Source organism: Alexandromys fortis, unplaced genomic scaffold (genome assembly GCF_014885135.2).
Source record: "Alexandromys fortis isolate MF-2015 unplaced genomic scaffold, M_Fortis_MF-2015_v1.1 scaffold_2_1_26212458, whole genome shotgun sequence".
Taxonomy (NCBI): domain Eukaryota; kingdom Metazoa; phylum Chordata; class Mammalia; order Rodentia; family Cricetidae; genus Alexandromys; species Alexandromys fortis.
Genome location: NW_026067930.1, coordinates 8658580 through 8678642, shown reverse-complemented (window position 1 = coordinate 8678642; position 20063 = coordinate 8658580). Strand labels below are relative to the sequence as shown.

Below are 20063 nucleotides of genomic sequence, written 5' to 3'. Positions count from 1 at the left end.
CCTTTAGTGTGGTTTGTCTGAAAGTTATGGAACCAAGAATGTGAAGCTTCCACACTTTGAAGACCTGATTTAAATAGCACAATGATTTCTGTCGTGTTTATAAGGGCCGAGGGAGTCACCAGCTTGTCCTGATTCATGGTAAGGGGAATTTCAAAGAGTCTGAGGTTGTTTATTTTTTATCTTTTTCACAGGTGTTAGAGGACAGGATAGGAATCAGATCTTAAATGTCCATTGGGGTGGAAGTAAGTCTTTCCAGGCACTACTCCTGCCTTTTACATATGTATGTCTGATCAAGAAATATGAGAGCAAATAGAGATGTCCTAGGTCCCATGTGAGTGACAGGGCCCATAGGTATGGGCCCGTTCTACCTTGACTAAAGGTCAAAGAGTTGGAACTTACTTCTGTTTTTTCAAGGTTATTGTCAACAGTTCAAATAACAAGGGTGGCTAATATCCAGACACACTATTTTAGATATTAAGAAGTAGGTCTGTTTCTACCTCAAATGAAAGTCTAAGGATCCAACTAGGTTCATACTCCCTCGGGGAGACAACTGTCAATTCCACCTAGGGAGTGGCTTGCCTGCAAAATATTTTGGTCTAGGGTGTGAATTACTTGTCTTGTTTTGACAACAGAAAGTTTAACTAAGAATGTAGCCCATAATCCTTCAACTGGTCTGTTCATTTTTTTTGTGTTCATCTCTTGTATCATGTTAATGCAGGCTTTTTTTTTTCTTATCTTACTGCTACCTTTGGGGTTGAGATATTTAAACAAATGGAAATCAAATGCAGGTGATTTTCAGTATTCACTGGAACTCCCTCCCGGTGCTATCCTATGCTTCTGTTATTTTCACTTATTTCATTCTCTTATTTTTCTAATTCCCATGTCCCTACCCTGCTAAGTGGCATCCTTGTCAAAGCTGGTCTCTGACAATGTAGACAAAAGTCAAGGGCAAGCAAGCCAAAGCCTGGTCAATGAGATTGTTATGCAGCATAGTTGTGGCAATAGATGACTGATACACTTGGGCTGGGGTTTTAGACAGCACTGTCTGTACTAGCCTGCAGAATGGATGGGTGAGTGATGAGACAGGAAGCAGACAGAGGAACTGATAGTGAGTTGATTCTGATGTTATCTCACCAAATGATAAAATATCCCAAACACATGCTGAAGGACTAGGGCCATGGAGGTGTGGATATGAGCAAGGCCCCCTCTAGAAGCAGAATGGCAGGGCTGATGTTGGCTATGCATGTGGTAAAGGTGGCATAGTAAGACTTTTCAAGTTTCTGCTTTGAGATGTGGGCATACCTCTCTGGTCATGGTGACCCATAAAGGAGCAGGGACAGAGCAGGAAAGAAAGATAAGGTCTGTGGTTAGGTGTGTGCAGTTGAAGGGACATTAAACATGTCAGGAAACACCTTAGAAGGCAAATAAATATGGGGACCTAAGTGAGGAGAGTTTGTCCCCAGAGGTCAGGAGGAGCATTGGGAGTTGGTGAGAAGTAGGACCAGGGGTGGAGTCTTGAGCAGGACAGGCAGATGAGTGTGGTGTTGGAGATGGGGAACCTACAAAGCACCCTTGAGGGGTGTAAACAAGGACACAGCAAGCCATGGGAAAGAAGAGAGGGCCTTGAGGGTGGGGAGCTCTCGCTGTTTGCATAATATCACAGCACACTCAGCCCAGCTTCTCTCTGGGGGTTCAGGCTTGACTTTGCCCACACAATATCAGGTGCCTTGATGGTGCGTGCACCTGATAGCTATTCTGGGATAAGGTGAGCAGATAGGGAAAGACTGTAGGCTCAGATCCCGAGTTCCTGGATCCCACTGAGGCTCACCACTGCTGGGCTGTGTGTCCCTGGGCCAAGTGGTTCGCCTCTTAGAAGACTAGATTTCTGTAAAATGTGTATGTCAGTGAGGCTGCCTGACTTGGGTCATATGAGGAGCAGCTTAGGATGGGCTTAACATCTGGTTGGAATGTTTAAGCTCTCAATACAGGCTGGTGTTCATCCTATCTAAGCAAAATATTATGTGGCAATCAACACGGTTCTGATTCATTTGCTTATTAGGTACCAGGTACTTCACTAGATTCTGGGCATTTATAAGGAAAGATACTTCTAGTGTCTTTGCCTTATAAGAACCTCTGGGAGAAGAATGATAGGGTCAGAGGGAACTTTGAGATACAAAGATCTTGCTCAAGCCCTTCAGTGTGTAGTTTGGGAACTAAAGTGCTAAAGTCAGTACTTTGGAAGAATCAACCTGAAGTTCCTGAGAATGAGAACATCTTGGATTCCTGGACAATTGATCCACTGTCTTTCCATCATATTCTCCCTGATGTTCAAGGTACATATTCTCTATGATGTTGAGCATCTCCACCAAGTGCTCTCTGCCTTTGCTTACATACAACGGCAACTAGGGTGAGCAACCTCGATCTCCATCCTTTGATGCTGGGCCTCCTGTGCCCTGGGATGCCTCTCTAAGGCCTGTCCTGCTGCCTGCATCCTCTAAGACTTTGAATCTGAGCCTGAGCAGTAGCTCAGGTTTAGCCAGGGATATCTTAGGCAGACCTGCTGAGTTGTCACTAAGAGGCTCTAGGTCTAGGACAGTAGCTCTGACATCAAGGAAAGATTTTGGCAGTAGAGGCCAGTTGCCCTCAAGATTTCTCGAAGTTCTACCCCACTACTCATTTTCCTTTTGTGGTTTCGTTTGGGCCATGAAAATCCTGCTGGTCAACGGACCTAGCATGGATGTGATGGGTATCAGATCTAACTGAAGACATTTGAGAACTTATGAGCCATTACCACTTTCTTGTGCAGTGAACTTGAAGACTATGTGCTGAAGGGGAACTTGGCAATGTCTTTCATGAGACAAAATATACAGGGCAGGTTGGATCACCATGTGTGGGGGGGGCACAAAGCACAAAACCCCTTAAACTGCCCCCAAAAGAAACTAGCCTTGTTGTTCTAAGTTAGTGGGATTTGGAGTTTCTTTGTTTTTGCAGCATTAGCCTGTCCCAGCCTGATGGATATATGATCAGCTCTGATCTTTATTCTCAGCTAAGTACTTATGAACAGTATGACCACAGGCAAAAAGCATTACCATCTTGGGTACTCTATGCGGACATCACTGCTACATAATTTTCTGTCTCTTGTGCACCATTTAGTACCTCTTTACAGATTAATACCAAGTCAGAGAGGCCAGGCTCCCTCATTGACGCCTGGTTCAGAAATCATGGAGAGCCAAGAAGAGAGGGGAGTAGGAAGACGAGAACAAATTCCATGTCTGGGGGTGGCGGTGGACCTAGGTTTTGTGTAACCCAAGAGAAGATGACACCAGAGAACACTTATGATCCTGTCCCCATTGGCTCGGGACTTTGGCTTTTTCCTACTGGGCCCTGATCTGTTTTCTTGACTAGTTTACTTAGGTAAGTGATAGCGATAGTGACCTTATCTGAAAGGTGTCGGGCTTGCTCACTTCTAAGGCAAAGTCCTGTGAAGTTCTGACTTTGTTCACAGCTGTGTGTGCCTGTCCTCCTGTGGCTTTCAAAAGCTTCCTTCTGATGCAATCTTGGCAAAGGTGGCTCCATGGCACCCTCTCGTGGCCACCACCACAGAGCACTCTGGGTGGTCCTCTAAGCCAAGGCCAGAAGGACCTGGGCAGCCCTGGCTTGGGACTGCTTTTCTGCCCCAGTCCATTGTGTAGGGCTCCTGTACAGAGTTCTTTGGCTAGGAACACCACCCAGAGTCCTTGTCCCCTATGTAACAGGTGTCACTCTCAGTATTCACTTCCATGGACTTGCTGACTCCACCCTCTGACTCAACTTCCTATAAGTCTTCCTGAGCCTGTTTTGCTTCCTCGAGGTGTTGCGCCCCACCAAACTGAGGCATAGAAGAGGCCTTAAGCAATGACACTTTCTTGTTTTTGTGGGTGTGACTGCCATGTGGCTATCTGCCTGTTACCATGGCTTCTGGCCTTCTGCCGAGTCTTTGTCTTGCTCAGAGCTATCTCTAGTACCCATTGCCCTTGCTCTTGTATTAGGTGGAACAGATTTGCTCACGGTGGCATCCCTCCTACTCTTTAGAGGCCCTATTTCCGGATGCAGGCCTTTGACTCCCAGGACCTTTGGGTGCCCTCAGTCTGACCACGGTTCTTCTAGGTGGGAGAAACTGCCTGTTTGTGGACAGATACAGACTAACTTGAGCTTCTCGCTTGGGACAATGCTTCCACAAAGCCAGTACAAACGTTGGAGAGTGTGGAGGCAAGAGTGTCTCAGAGTCCAGAGGCGGTCAAGGAGACCACCTAAGGAAGCTGGGCCTAGGAGCTTGAGGCTGAGAAGCCTGCAGGCCGTGGAGCTTTTCATTTCAATAGCATTCATGGAACGCTGAGAGCTCAGAGTTGACACTAAGATCTTTTGCTTTAGGTCTGCCATGGGCCAGGGATAGGTCTATGCTGAGCTCATGAGGACCTGAGTGGAAACAGCTTGACTGCCTGATTGTAGAACACACCTGCAGCATCCCGGGGCCCCACAGCTCTTTCCTTTGCCGCTTTTCCATCCCAGATCTAATGGCACCACCCAGAAAAGGACTCCAACACCCCTTTCCCACTTGAGCACTTCTGGCTTTTTCTCTGTGCTGCCTGCAACCCGAGCACTTTGCCTCAGTAGTCTGACCCCACCCACTGGCTGCCTGTGTTCCCAGGTTCCTGATGAACTGCAGGTGGGTTGGTGTGGTTTGACTCAGCCTGATGCTTTCTACTGTTGTCCTCCGTGGCCCGCTGCACTTACACATATCCTCGGGGACTGGTGGCCTCTCTGGCTTTCTTCTGTTTCTTGCATAGCTGTCCCTCCCCAGATCATTCTCTTGCCTGTAGGCACCTGTGATCTAGACTCTGGGCTTCAGGACCCACAGCCTGATTAGACCCCATACCTGTGATCAAATAGCTGGGGCTCAAATCCTCCATCCCACTTCTGGGCCACAGTTGGAGTGATGGAAAAGCCAACTCAGGAGCCAGTGGAGGCTAAGCAGAGTCTCTTCTGTGATAGACAAGAGCATACAGTTCAGCATTGCAAGGAGCTACGGAAGGGCTACAGAAGGTCCTCTTCCTCCTCTTGCCTAGTTGAAGTGTTCATCTAGCTTCATGGCAGTACCTTGCCCACAGTGGCCAGGTCAGCTGGAGAGTGGCCAAACAGGGGGGTATGAAGAATAGGATACTCTAACTTCTAGTGGGAATGACTAGGGTGAACCTTCCTTGAGGACCTTGGGGCCAGTCGCACCCACTGTGTGCCTTGACAGCAGAGATTTAATAGTTCAGGTTTTGAAGGTGAGAACTCAGAGATCAGGGTGGGTTGTAGATAAGTCTGTACTGGTTTATTGGTGGATGTGATTTTACATGACAAAGACAGAGAGAGGAAGAAAGAGACAGACAGAGAGGGGAAAAAAAGGGAAGGAGATAGGAGATAGAGAGACCATTGATATTTAATGTCTCTTTGTTTCTCATTATAAGAACACAACTCCAAGGGATTTGTTCCCAAACTCCTCTCACTTGAATTGTCCCCAAAGACCTTGATCGCTGCCAAATGCCACAGGGAACTGCATTAGAGTTTCATTAAAGGCTGTGTGGAGTGGGGTGGTGGTGGTGGCGGCGGCGGTGGCGGCAGTGGTGTGTGTGTGTGTGTGTGTGTGTGTGTGTGAGCGTGTGTATGTGCCTGCAGTATTGTTCAAAGTTTACAAAATGATAATTGTGAGAACCAGTAATGTCCAACCTCTGTGAGGTGACTGAGAATTAGGAAGACTGGGTTTAGCATGATGCACAGAAGAGGATTCATTTCACTCTCTGGTTCAGGCCTTGGGTAATCCCCGCAGGAGAACTGAGGGATAGGGAAGCCAGGGAAAGATGCACTTTGGCATCTGTATGAAAATCTCGTGTTCCCAACACCAGAACAGCGGGGAGTAGGGACAGGAGGCTGGCTGGGGCTTGCTGGCCACCAAACTAGCTCAGGAGAGAATCTGTGTCAACACAAATAAGGTAGAGTGTGAGATATGAAGACACTGGAGATCCTCCCCGACTTCTGTGAGCAACCTATACACACAGACACCACACTTGTGCTGGATAGTTTTATGTCAACTTGACCCAAACTACAGTCTTTAGAGAGGAGGGAACCTCATTTAAGAATAGGGCTCCATAATATTGCCAAATGCAGGCAAGCCTTTGGGGCATTTTGTTGCTTAGAAGTTGATAGGGAAGGAACTGCCCAGCCCATTGTGGGTAGGGCCACTCCTGGCTTGGTGGTCCTGGGTCTATAAGAAAGCAGGCTGAGTAAGCCATGGAGAGCAAGTCCATAAGCAACACTCCTCCATGGCCTCTGAATCAGCTCCTGCCTCCAAGTTCCTGTCCTGTTTGAGTTCCTGTCCTGAATTCCTTTGACGGCAAACAGTGATACAGAAATGTAAGCCAAAGAAAACCTTTTCTTTGGTCATGGCTTGGTCATTGCAACAATAACAACCCTGACTAAGACAACACAGAAGATATACCGCACACACACACATACATCATAATACACAAACTATACATATCCCACATATACACACCACATAATCATATACATTCTTCTTCCACTACTACCACATCACAGACAGCATGTACATACACACTCACACCACACAGAGAAAAAAGTCTGCATACTCACTGCAGACACATTAAATAGCTATTTTTATATATGAAGACTTATGTAGACAGATTTTTTTTCCTTACTATATGTGGTTAGTTGGACACAGGGATGCAGCCCTCAGGGACAGAGGGCTGGCTGGGTAATTCCTTCTTGTTTCTCCGGAACAAATAAGCAAATACATACTCAGAAATCTTTTAGTCCCTGAGGTCTTAGTCTAGCAAACACAGGAGCAGCCACTGTGTGCAGGAGGTGCCAGGAAAGTCCTGGAGAAATGTCTGCAGACTCTTAGTGCTTTTGGCTAATGTACGTTACAGTGACTTGGGCCTGAGATCTGGCATACATAGGTGGTGTACAGGGGACAAAGTCAGGGGGCCAGGCATAGTTCCTTAGGAACCAATGACAGCATACTGCCACCCTGTGGCTGCTTGTCCATTGTGCACCTGAAACCAAAGCCCATGAAAGGGAACTGGGTCACTGACGAGTGTGTGTGTGTGTGCGCGTGTGTGCGTGCGTGTGTGTGTGTGTGTGTGTACGCTCGCACGCGTGTGCGTGCATGCGTTCTAGTGTCTGTGGGGTAGTGTTAGTATGTGTGATGTGGTATATGTATATATGTGTGGTGTATGTGAAATAGTGTGTATGATGTTTTGTTTGTATTTGTGTCATGACGTGTGTTGGGTGTACTATATATGTGTAGTATTGTGTTGTGTTATGATGTGTTTATTTGTAGTACGTGTGAGGTGTGTAATCTGTTATGGTTTGTGTTGTGTCTGTGTGCACTGTGCATGCATAGTATTTTGTATGCATTATCTCTGTGGTGTGTATGCAGGTATGCTATCATATCAGTATAGTTTGTATGTATATTGTGTATGTTGTCTGTGTGTGTTGATAATAAATAAGCATGACCCCTGGGGAGGAAATAGAAGGGATGGAAGAAAAGGAATGCTAGAGATGGAGAAGAGGGATGGTGAATCCTGGGAAGGCAGAAGGAAGGGATGGGCACACGGGGAGCAGGGGTAAATTCAGACCTGGCTGGAGTCTGGCCACCCTTCCTGGTGTGGCTGAAGTTCCTCTGTCCAGTGCTGGGTTCCTTGCTAAGCCCACTGTCTGTGCTAACTCGGTGCTTAACGCATATATATTCTCTGGTACATCACTACCCCAGCTTTATCCATGGGGCCAGGCACAGTGAGGCCCAGCCATCAGCTCAGGCTCACACAGCCAGGCAGTAGCCCCCAGAATGCCTGGCTCTAGGGACCGCGTGGGGACATCCATACACGTTGTCTTGGAACTGACTTCAGAAAGCATCCAGCGAATTCAGGGGTGGAGCAGCAGGATGCGCTAGGACCCAAGGCTCACTTCTGCCTTCTGTTTAGGTGAGCTGTGTTGGAGGGCAGCCAGGGCAAGCGAGGTGGCATATAGACCAGAAAGTGCCATGCCTATCATGAGGGAGGGAGATCACAGACACACACCAATCCCATGTGGCGAAGTTCCAATTCAAGGCTTCTGGAAATATTTCTTTAAAAAGCCAAGTGAGAGTGATTGTTATCAACTTCAGACCTGACTGGTGCTCCTCCCAGGGTGTGCCTGTCTCCTCTGTGCACACTGGGTCCCAGCCAAGCAAACATCAGAGCCACTGGCCTGTGTCTACCTCGGCCTCCTGGGACATTCTGTTTCCAGTCCCAGCCCCCTTTGAAGATTGGCAAGGTCAAGTCCGTCTGATGCACGACAGTAGCGGTTCAGGGAGGTTAAGTAACTCAGCACAGTCACATAGCAGGGAATGGCTCCACTCTGTCTCCTGAACCCCTACGGCGAGGACAACATCCCAGGGGACCCTAGGAGATGACTCATGCAGCCATTTCAGGACTGAACGCCCCCTCTCCCCCCGACTAGAAACGTCACCAAAGCAGAACTCTGAAAACACCCAAACAATAAAATAGCTCTTTTTATTCACTTTGATTCGGATCATTGGAAATATTCAACAATAAATAAAACGAAGCAGGGGCTGAGGAAGGCCGACTGACCAACGTCATCGGAAATGCATTCAGACCAATCAGGAGGGTTACAAGACGGGGCCACAAAAAAAGCAAAGTTTAAATGAGTGACACTGGAACACGTGCCAGAAGCAAGGGAGGAGAAGACCTTGGGAGGGAAAGTGCTTGGGTGACTTTGGCTCTGAAGGGGATCTGGGAAAAGTGATTGTGCAGGGAGTCCGGGGGTGCAGGAAGGACCCACAGCCACCTACAGGAGTGAGCTGAGCACGGTCCAGATCAGGCTCTGGGGAAAGGGCTAAAGTGATTGTGCAGGGAGTCCGGGGGTGCAGGAAGGACCCACAGCCACCTAGACGGGCAAGCGAGATCCAGACGAAGCTCTGGAGAAAGGATTAAAGCGGGTGCCATGGCACAGACCCTGGGCAGGAGGAGCGGAGGTCAAAGCTCAGTGAGCAGAGTGGTGGGTGGGGTGTGAAGAGGGGGTCCTCCCTTCGTGGAAGGAGAGCAGCAAGCGGAAGCAGGCGCAAGGCTGGGCCTGGCTGAGGCTACAGGCTGTTTGGGTAACGACCAGTCACTACACTCTGAGGCTGAAGGTGTGAGCCGCTGCTCTGCCGGTCTTTGCCTTCCTCCTCACCCTCCCTGTTTCTTCAAGGTTTACCTGGGGACAGGGGAAAGTGCCGAGAGGAAAGCCGGTGGTATCTCAAAAGTGGCTAGCCATGGTGGCTGAGCAGTCAAGGCCAAATCTTTCTCACCTCGGGTGACTATGGTGGAACCCGTGGCTTTAGCTGTCAGCTCCTTGAGGGCATGAACTTGACACCTTATTCCCTGGTGGGCAGTGGGCACCCAGGGCTTCTCCCACCCTGCATGTTGGGGCTACTTCGAAGGGCACGGGTAAAAACCAATCTCTGGGTTATCCACTGTGGTCCTTCCCACATTTGACAGGGAGGGCCTGTTCCCAGAAGGTGTGATGGGCCTATAGCAGCCCCAAGTGGCCACAGTGGAGACTGCAGCACCATCCGCACCCTACAGCAACCCCAGACCTTCAGGCCCTACCTAGCTGCTGGTCTCCTTTATTATTCCTGTACCCACTAGCCCAATCCACATGGTTTAATGGCTGTTGCTTGATGCCCTAAAGCCAACCTAAGGTATCAATGTAAGGATTTTCCTCACTGGCTTGTCTCTTCTGGGAACTAAAGACTACAGATTTGCTTCTCTCTCCCTTAAGAGCAGCACAGGAAACACCAGTCTCCTAGTTCACTGCAGGCTCATAGTCTAGGGTGCTGCTGAGACTCCCCTCGTTTCCCCTGGACTTAGCAGCTTCCTGATCAGCTCTGTGCACTGTAGCCCGAACCAGCACTTCGGTCAGCAGCCAGACCAGTCTCTTTGGGAAAGGCCCTTCCCGTTCTCAGTCACTCACACCCCCAAGGAAAGCTCCAATTACCTTAAATGAATTGGTGGAGTTAATTCCGGCCACAGCGGGCTGTATTTGATTCAGTTAAGAGCCCACTGCTAAGCCAGGGAATCGCAGGGGAGGCTAAGGGTTATGGGAAAAAGAAAGGCTGGCTCCTTGGCTGGAGGAGGGACAGGAAAGCGGGGGGGGGGGGGGGGGGGAGGGAAGGGGAGTGGGAGGGACCGATGAGGACTAGAAGAGCTTCCTGAGTTGTGTTCAGCTAGATATGGCTACACTCTCACTACAGGTACTTGCTCTCTCGTGCAGTAGAACCCAGGACACCCCAGTGGCCACCCCTATGCCAATGTCCACTACTTCTGACTTGTCCTAGGGATTGATCCACTGACGTGCAAACACCTGCTGAGTTCCTCACACTCGGATAATTGAGACTGCCTCTCCAGAGCGAGGATCTCACAAGGGTTCAGCCTTTTCAGCCAAGGGTCTTATGTCAGAAGGATTTTCAAAGTGAAACATCATGTTCCGCCATTAAAAGCCTAGATTCTGAGTCTTGGAGAACTGAAAAAAAAAAAGTTACAGCAAAGCCACTCACAGGACAGACTCCTGGAAAATGACAATGTTGGTGTCTGCTCTTTGGTGATGCCTATGAAGGCTGTGTGTGGTCCCTGATTGAGACCCCTGCGCTCTCACTGGAGAGGGGAGCCTAAGCAAGTGAAGGTCTCCCAACCCTCAAGATAAGGCTCTCATATTCTGCTTTGACGAAGCTGCAGTGGTCCTTAGGAAATACTGTCAACAGAAGCAGAGGCTTCTCTTGTTGAACATCTGTAAGGGAGTGACGGTTACTGCCAGTGCTGTTTTCCCCTTGTCTCAGTTCCCTCACCAAAGAGTTGTCACGTCAGTGAGGCCAGAGGTCTCAGTCTGAGGGAGTTCCCTTCTGCAACGAGGAAGAAGGCAAGTCAGCTGTACTAGAAAGGGAGGTGATATGGGTTGTACAAAGGATTATCAGTACCATCGGATCTGCTCACCAGCTAGCCCCCAGTCCTGATGTCTCAACACAGAGGTCCAGGATGCTCAGAGGCTTTCCTTTCTAGTCCTACTTCCGCTTGCCAGGCAAAGCAACAGAAACACCACGAGCAGCATTGGGGAAGAGAGTGTACAGGGTTGGCTGGATGAACAAATCAATAAATAACAGGAAGTCTGTAGGGAGAAGGGGAGGACAGAGGGAGTGAGGAGAAGAGGTACATGCATTTCAGTTATGTTCCTAGGGGGTCCTCATTGTGACCCCAAGGACTCTAGGAAGGTGGCTGCTAGAGACTTGATCCAGTGTTCAGGACCCAGGGGAGGATGCTGGTTATCAGTGGTCCTGAACCCAACAGTCTGAGGGAAGAGAAGTGAGCACCCATCCCATGCCTGGCACACTCTGAGTGGTACAGAGTATCCTCAGAGAAGAGATTCTGAGCTAGGCAGCGGGGTGCTGATGGAGGTCCCCTTTTTCCAGTTGGGGATTTTGCTTCGTGTCAGCCAACGCATGCGCTTCTTCCTCAAGTTCAAAGGCACGTGGAAGGGGTCAAACCTGCTCTGTCCGTACAAATGTCTCATCGTGGAGGGCGATCACACAGGATGGTGAAGAAGGTTTCCCTCCTGTCAGTAACATGGCCCAGCTGTCGGTGGAAGACCCCTGCAATCAGAAGCTCTTCCCAGCCATCATCAGTGAGCTTTTGAGAAAAAAGGGACAACGGGGGATGCCATATCAAGTGACAGGCCAGGCTTCATGCAAAGGAGAACAGTATCTTGCCCCAGTGCTGGTGTAGCCCATTGTGGCTCTGCTCCAGAGATAACTGTCACAAACATCCCAGTCAGTCAGAGTCTGAGTTGAGCTTGAAGCCCACAGTTCAGTGGCAGCCTCCAAATGACTTCCAGGAAATGCCCACTTTTTTGAACATAGCAATCTTCGGGATTGATCCCCCCCCACCCCAGAAGTCAAAATAATGGTCATTATTCAGAGGTTAGGCCATTCCCAGTATCTTCCCACTTTCTCCCACGTGGGGAACCGCAGTGGAGAAGTGTTCCAACCTTAGAAAGGCCTGAGACTTCCTCTGTACCCTGGGAGAGTTGGACAGCTATGTCAAATGGATGCTACCAAAATGAGGGTGCAATAGGCTGCCAGCAAGCCTGGGAACACCCCAAGTTCAGCCCTGGAAACTTCTGGAACAGAATGGCTCCAGTGAGATGCTGGGGCTGCAAGTTGAGAGGTGAGATGTGGTATGTCCATCCTTAATGGGTCGCGGCGTCATCTCCCCTTGAAGATGCGAATTTTGTTGATGGCTTCCAGAGTGGTTGTGACATTGTACTCGAAGTCCGCATCATGCACCCCTGTCTTTCGGAATGCACCCGCAGACGGGTTGTTTTCCCAGTAATGGTGCCAATTCCCTCTGCTGTCTGCCCCGAAGCCGTACAGGTCCACCTGTGGGACAAAGGCTAGGTGAGACCCAGATGGCATGAGCATGCTAGCAGGGTGGGGGATTCGGGAAAGGCGGCCTGGATATCCCTGGAATTTTAAGGTGAATGTTAATGGTTTGGAGGAACCTTCTTCAAAAAGCCAAGAAAAACTCAAGTACAACTCCTGTCCAAGGGAACCTTAGGGTGACCTCAGGTAGGTGGTCCTGAGGAGCATCGGGCCTTCACTGGAGCTCCCAGAGGTCCTGGAGGGAAGGTGGAGAGAGGGGCTCGGAAGGCAGCCAAACTGTCCCTCATCTGAGCTTACTCTTAACACATTACATCATTGCAGAGTCTTATTTTCTCATCTGGAAAGGAGACCAGGAGGCATGAACACGGAAGGTAGGTGACAGGGTCCAAACCCTTCCTTCTGAGACCAACATCTGAGGCTGCACGCCCCCGCACCCCCAACACATGACAAACACCAGCGACAACTTATTCTGCACAGTGTGACAAATCAAATGCAGGCAGGTTTACTTTCCTCAGATGCCACCTGGCAGACAAACCCATTCAACTGCAATCCTTACAACCTAAAGCAGTCATAGAGAGGATGTCACTTAGAGAGAGAAGGGTCAAAGTCAGGGCTCCCAGGTCCCTGTGGAAAGGCCATAGACCCAAGATGATAAGAGGCTCTTTCAAGGAGGGGACATCCGAGTTGGGTTTAACTAGTGAGTAGATGGAGACCAGTAAGGAGGCACTCAAAGGGGCCTTAAGGGAGAGGATACCATCTAGCTATGGGGTGGAGGACAGACTGGAGCTAGAGAGGGGTGTGCACAACAGAGCAGGGATCTTTGGGAGGGACGGGAGATAAGAGATGGGTGCAGTGCCTCTGAGGTTCCCACTCTGGCTTTGGTTCTCACAGTTGGTGGGTAGCAGAAGCCCCTTATAGCTTCCTAGAAATTCTGGTGACGTGAGTCAGGGTATGGCCCAAGTACTGAATGTAGTTCCCCGGTGACTCTAACAAGCAACCTGAGGGAGGTAACTGTGGCCTTTGCAGCTCCCCCTGTCTAAGCTGGCTAGAACCCGCTTCTTCATTTTGAGCTGAGTCAGAGTCTAGCCTCCCCCACTGGAATGTTCCAAAATTCCTGCTCTTGAGAACGATATCATATTCCTGCCATTCCTCCACAAACCTGGTGACACAGGTGCCAGAGTCCCTTGGAAAGATGTGATTAGGAACTGTCTTCTGCCCTCTCCCCTACCCTGGTTTCCCATGGAAACATGGAGCGGTGGCCTTTGTCCCTCTAGCCTGCAGAAACATAGGTTGCATACCTCATCACAGACATGAATGGAGAAGATGACCGACAGGATGCCAGTGGATGGGTACCGCCCATGCCCCTGAAGCCATCTGTCAAAGACATACTTGATGAAGGCTGGGTGGTAGATCAGGATCTGCAGGGAGAAGGGACTGGGTGAGTACAGCCAGCAAAAGACACAGTAAATGCTATACTGTTGTGACCATGAGAACATGGTCATGCAGATCTCTGACAAACACCCTTGCAATTAGGAACGTGGTGCTGGGGAGACTAAGCCTGCTTTTTTACAGGGTAGGGCCGGAGAGTAATGTAGGCTTACCAGTAAGAATAAGAACAGAGCAGTTTTATAGCACCGGGGAGAAGCCTTGAAGGGGACAGTGGTGCCGAAATAAAAAAAAATCCTCTGGAGGCAGGGAGTGTGACCCAAGGATCCAGAAGTGCTCCACGAAGCAGTGTGAGGGATCATGACAGTGACACACGGCATCAAAAACATACCCATGGGCCACCTGTTCTGCCTGGCATTGGCTGGGATCTCCCACCTAAGGTAAACTACATGCAGGGGTTTCCTCTCCTGTTATGATGACATCAAGGCTCAGAGAGGCCAAGCAACATGTTCAGTGTTACACAGCCATGAAGGTTTCCCTGTGCCAGGCATGGCCTTGGCCTTATCCCCTGTGATCACCTAGGAGACACTGAAGGGGACTCTGGGAACAGCAAAGGGTATAGGCAGCCTTAAACCATCCCTTAGGGAAGGGTTGAAGGAATGGGGTCACAGGTCTCTGGAGGGCTTTTCATTTCTCAGCTTTGCTTCAGGGCTTTGGGTCTGAGGAGAGAGACCCACCCTACAGAGATTTCTATGGCTTCTGTCTGGGATTGTGCTGCCCCAAGGCCAAGGCCAGCTTGTTGCAGGCATATGGGGGACTTCATCTGGTCGTAGCATGATCCAGGCTGTGTCTCTGGGCATAGCGCTGGCCTCTCTGAGCCTCCTGAAGTATGACTGTGCATGTAAAGATCCAGTGTGATGGGTTTTCCACACATGTTCCTGCTTTTGTCCATGTCTGGACCAGCGCAGTATAGGGGCCCACTGGGGAGGATGGAGGTGTGGAGACAAAGAGGTGAGCCTGGCTTTTGGAGGCTCACAGGAATAGGTAAAAAACAAAACAAAACAACCCTGCAGCCTACACTTGCCCCACCCTCCAGGGGCTTGTGAGAGCTGGATAGCGGGAGCTACTCCGGGTTGGCTACAATTAGGTTTGGGTATCCTGAAGAATCCCACCCTGTGCCAAGTTCCCAGGTGGTGCTGCTGTTCTGGAGACCCAATGTGAGGACCTGCCCTTAGCAGAAGCTCCACAGGTGCCAGCAACCGCGCCAGGTCAGGGCCAGGGCACTCTGTGTAGCTCAGTGCCTCCATCACAGCACCAAATCGTGGCAAAGGAGCCAGCAAAGCTAGAGGGTCCTAATCTTCCGCTTACCTTCTCTTTTTTCACTTTGATCTTCGGGGGCACGGGGACGTAGGTACTGCGAATTGGGAAAGAGAAGGGATTTAATATGGAGAGGGACCACCTGTGTGCCAGAAGCTCTGGGGAGTGACATAGCCATGGGGAGGGGAGGGAGGCTTAGGTTCTCAGAAGCCACCTGCCTGAAGGAGCATTGCTTCTGCAGTAGCTCCAGAGTGACACCAGGGGGCAACCCTGGCTAATTTGGGCCAGAATGGGGGACTGGCTCCAAACATAGCCTTTCAGGGACCTAAGGATATTTGTTTTCATCTTCCAGAGTCAGAAGATCTGTGCCCATTAGTGGGGCCCAGGCTGATTACTGGGGAACTGGCAGGGGTGACCTGTGGCTGTCTCCAGCTCACACGAGAAGACATGAGCTACAGTGGCAAGGTGTAAAATCCACCACCACGTGGAACATAACTGACACAATGCAGGCTCTCCATGTGCCTGGGTACCAGGGGAGCATCTTGAGCCAGCCGCCTGGCCCAGCCTCTTGCTGAGCCCTTCCCTCACACTCTGTCCCCCGGAGGCATGGAGTTCCTGGAACCCGCAGTTCTTGGCTTTAGCTCTACTCTTAAGAGACCTGGGCTAGGACCAAGAGTTATGCGGACATCTGGAAAATGAAAGCCACTCCCCTTCGAGAAAAGGCAGGGACTCAGGAATTAGACCCAGATGGTTGCATGGGCTCTGGGTCAAGTTCAGTGTTGGGCGAGTGGTTTGGCCCAGTCACGGTTGCTCCCTGGAGGCCAGAGCTAATGAGAAGCATTGCTGGGAGGACCAAATGATAGGCACCTCGCCTGGGGAGCAGATGGCAGCACTTACTCTCCGAGAGCCAACGTTGACTTAGCCACAATGTGTGTATTCAGCAGCCCTGAGTGTTCTGTGCTGCAGTCTAACAGCAAAAGGATCTCAGAGCTTTTTGAAGGGGACAGTGAGCTATCACAAAAAGGACATGGAGCTATCACAACGAGGGGCTCTCAGCGCTGAGGATGGACATGAAGCTACCACAACAGGCTCTCGGAACGGAGGGTGAACAAGTCAGGTAGGATCAACCAAGGAGATGGCAGCAGCGGTCACATATGTACCAGGAGGCATGGGGGAGAGGAATCCCAAGGGACATCCAGCAGGAATGAGTGACAGATGGTCACAGGACAGTCATTAGAGAAACTCACTGAGTAATGGTGCCCGTGGTGGTGGCGCTGACCACCCACAGCAGGTCGGTGATCTTGAAGGGGATCAGGATCATGCTGACATTCTCTCCCAGCTCCCGAAAGCTCTCCGGATACACAAGATGGTGGGTGGTCCTGCTCCCAACATCTGCCTCAAAGCCCACCGTGGGCGCCTTGTTCATCCTGGGAGGAGAGGAAAATGAGGCAAGAGGTGAGGATGCTGGAGGTGGAGTCGCCTGTGTGGTACCTACAGGTGAGCTTCTTTGTTCCTTAGGCCTCAGTTTCCCCATGTGAGCAATGGGAACATTGCAGACATAGGCCAGACAAGCCTGGTAGAGCAGGTCTGAAATCCCAGTTACTTGGGAGGCACAGCCAGAAGGATGGCAAGTTCAAAGTCAGTCTGAACAACTCAGTTTGGGGGTACAGTTTGCCTAGCATGCATGAGGCCAAGTTCCAGAGCTAGTTCATCATGACAGAGGACAAGGCTTTTTTTTTTTTTTTGTTTCTTTTTTTATAAAAGCAAGTAGGGTGGATCTTGCCCTCTAACAATCAACTACTTGTGTCACAGGTAACTGTGCCTACTAAGGGCACCTTTTCAATGATCCAGAGCCCAGACAAGCTGTCTACCAAGCTACAGCTTTGAACTCAGATTTGCCTGACTCTGAACCCAACTTTGCTTCTCATTGTAGGTATTCCCACTGAAAGCCAGGAAAGGGGCCTAATGGACATGAAGTCAAGGATACAGAAATAATGTTGTCTTAGATTCCAGATCCACCATCCATCCATCCATCCATCCATCCATCCATCCATCCACTCACCCACCCACCCATCCATCTACCATTTACGTATGTATGTATGTATGTATCTATTTATCTGTATATCTGAGGGGATACTGAGTCTCACCTTTAGTTATGCTGTGTCCCAGAACACTTCTGAAAAGGAATTATGAAAAACTCAAGGAAGACATTCCTGAGATGCCACTTCCAATGGGATACAGAGGAAGCAAAGCTGACATTAAAAGCTTCCGGGTCATGGTCCAGATTGAAAGTTAGGGGTGAATTTGGGCCACAGAAGCACAAGCTTCAAATCAGTTTTGCACACTCAATAGGCCTTAGGTACTAAGTCACTACCCCCTTTGACATCTCTAGTCAAGACTTCCTTATTGCATGTCACCTTGCTAGAGAAAGATGGGGGGGGGGACTGAGACCCAGAGGTCATCAGTCCTGGGGCCCAGGCCTGAACTCTTGTCCCTCTGAGCTGAACCTCTGAGGTTCCCTGGGCTTGGGTTAAGGGTCCATCCAGTGCTCACCTCACCACGAAGTCGTGGCTGTCAATCTCAGGCCCATAGGAGGAGCCCTTCAGGTTCCCAGAGTTTCCCACGACTGCACAGCGCCGGCAACCCACCAATCTCTTGCCCAGCACAGGGTCCACATTCCCAGGTACCACGTGGAACAGTTCCTTGACGGTGTCACTCAAGTTGTTAGGTTTCCTCTCCCGCTGGAGCCTCTGGGGTGGAGAACAGAGGGGATCGTTAGTTTGGCTCCCTTTGCCTCTGGCTGGGCAGGCTGGCTCTCTGTCCACCAAACCCAGATACTAACTGTGAAGGCACAGGTGGTTAGTGATAGTCACCCACATCCCAAGACAGGAGACAGGAAGAAAGCTCATGCATCCACAATACAGGTACTCTCCAAATACCCACTGTGTGTGAGACTAGGACTTTCGCTGCCCTTTGGGTGCGAGGGAAGGGGCGAGGACCAATTCCAGACACTGCAGACCACAACTGCATTTCTCATTCCTATCTATCACCTGCTAAGATCCAGTTTTGCTACTGGTGGCAGAAAAGACCAGCCTGGATTCAGGGTGCACCCTAGAGCCAAGGCCACAAGCCCTTCCCAGAAGAGGACACCAGAGACACAGGAAAACCATGGGATATGGGAGCAGAGACCAGGAGCTGCAGATGTGGGCCACGAACAGTCAGTAGCAGCAGGAGAAAGGCAATGGGGGTAAAGGCCTTGGCCCCCAGGACTGTGCCACATGGTCACTCACTTCTGATGCCTTAGCCCACCAGATCCATGGGGATTGGTTATGGGAACCACAGGCGGGGGAAGCAGTAGGGTTTTTTTTTTTTCTCCGACTTACACGTGATAGATGCTCAATAAACAATTGCTGAGTGAAGGGATGACTGAAAATAGGCGACATTCTAAATGCTGCCAGATGCTTGGTGGGTCCCCAGGTCTCCCAGACCTAGCCTTTGTCTCCCCCAACCCTGCCCCCGAGGTCCGACTCCAGACTCACCAACCACCACTGGTATGTGTCCTCTTCCATCAGAGCATTGTGGGCTGTCAGCAGCGGCTGCATGGTCTTGTTGAAGCGCTGGTCGAACCAGGGCGAGACCTTGTCTTCGCTGATGCAGTGTGTGCAGGTGCACGGCTGTGACTTGATGAGCTTGCGTAAGTTGTCGGAGAAACCCAGGACCATCTGCTTAGGGAACCAGGCAGTGGGCATTCCCGTGCTCGAGTAGTTCACGACGAAGGAGGTGAGGAAGAAGAGAAGCAGGAGGAAGGTGAGCCACTTGAGGCTCCTCTTCCTCATGTTCACCATCTTCACACTTTGCTGGGTCCTCTGTGTTAATGGGGGTGGTGGTGGTCACAGAGAGGAGAGAGACCCTGTGTAGAGATGGGCAGATTCCAGAGACACAGGAGCAGGCAGCAGGAAGGGGAGACCTCTGAGGCAGCTAGGGTGAACTTTGGTCTAGGTCTGGGCTTGGGGTGTCTCTGTGTGGCACATGATGGCAGACCATGAGATGCAGTCGGTGACTGTGTTGTCTTCCTTTGGGTAAACAGCGTGGTCTGCCTCTTTTGCAACCCCCAAGCAAAGTCGAAACTGTGACTTGATGAGGTTAATGCAGGCTGGGGAGAGCAATGTTCTCCCCCACGCAAAAGGGATCAAGGTGTAATCCTCAGCCTGAGTGATCCCCTGAAGGACCTGTAAGAAAGTCTTGGTACAGGATGTGGGGCTGGCTGCTTGGCCGTCCTCCTCCAGAAAGTGTGGCTTGAGATAATCCTTAATTAGAGCGTTGTGTTTCCCAGGCTGTCACCAGGGATGGGAACTTAAAGGACATCTCCAAGAAGGTACAGAGGTCGATGAATATCTGTGTGGAAAAGGAGGGAGAAAAGAAGACGAAACTCGGTAACCTTGATTTGGGAACTGTTTCTCTACACTTTTCCCACAAGCCTCAGAAGCTTCCTGTAGGCTTGGGGAGCACCTGTTTTTCCTGTCTCAAGCCCGAACTCTACCAGAGTGTGCCATCACTCTTGCCGCCATTGATGGAATCGCTCTGGCTTTGCCACGGTGAACCAATGGACCATGAAATCACAAGCCACAGAAAATCCAACCCCCCTCAAGTTGTTCCTGGCAGGTATTCTGTCAGCCAAAAAGAAAAAGAAAACAACGACAACAACAACATAAACACCTAATACAATCAGCAGCTCAGTTTTTAAGTCTCTCGATGACACTTTTCTGCTTCTTAAACTCTGAACCCACGCAACTTACATATGAGCAAGTGCCTCCAATGGGGGAAAATGGTTCAGAACCTAAGT

At 50.2% G+C, this 20063-nt stretch overlaps 1 protein-coding gene across 3 annotated transcripts in view; it reads right to left on the bottom strand.

Annotated features, from left to right (window-relative positions):
- Positions 1-8578: 8578 nt before the first annotated feature.
- Positions 8579-20063, bottom strand: part of St3gal1 (ST3 beta-galactoside alpha-2,3-sialyltransferase 1) — a 74189-nt gene continuing 62704 nt past the window's right edge. For all 3 annotated transcript variants that reach the window (XM_050144889.1, XM_050144890.1, XM_050144891.1), the window contains 6 exons: positions 18760-19615; positions 17774-17970; positions 16468-16647; positions 15272-15317; positions 13816-13935; positions 8579-12514 (listed from right to left, as the gene is read on the bottom strand). In XM_050144889.1, coding sequence (XP_050000846.1) covers positions 12341-12514; positions 13816-13935; positions 15272-15317; positions 16468-16647; positions 17774-17970; positions 18760-19065 — 1023 coding nt within the window. In that variant the 5' untranslated portion in view covers positions 19066-19615 and the 3' untranslated portion in view covers positions 8579-12340. The remainder of the gene's footprint in view (positions 12515-13815; positions 13936-15271; positions 15318-16467; positions 16648-17773; positions 17971-18759; positions 19616-20063) is intronic.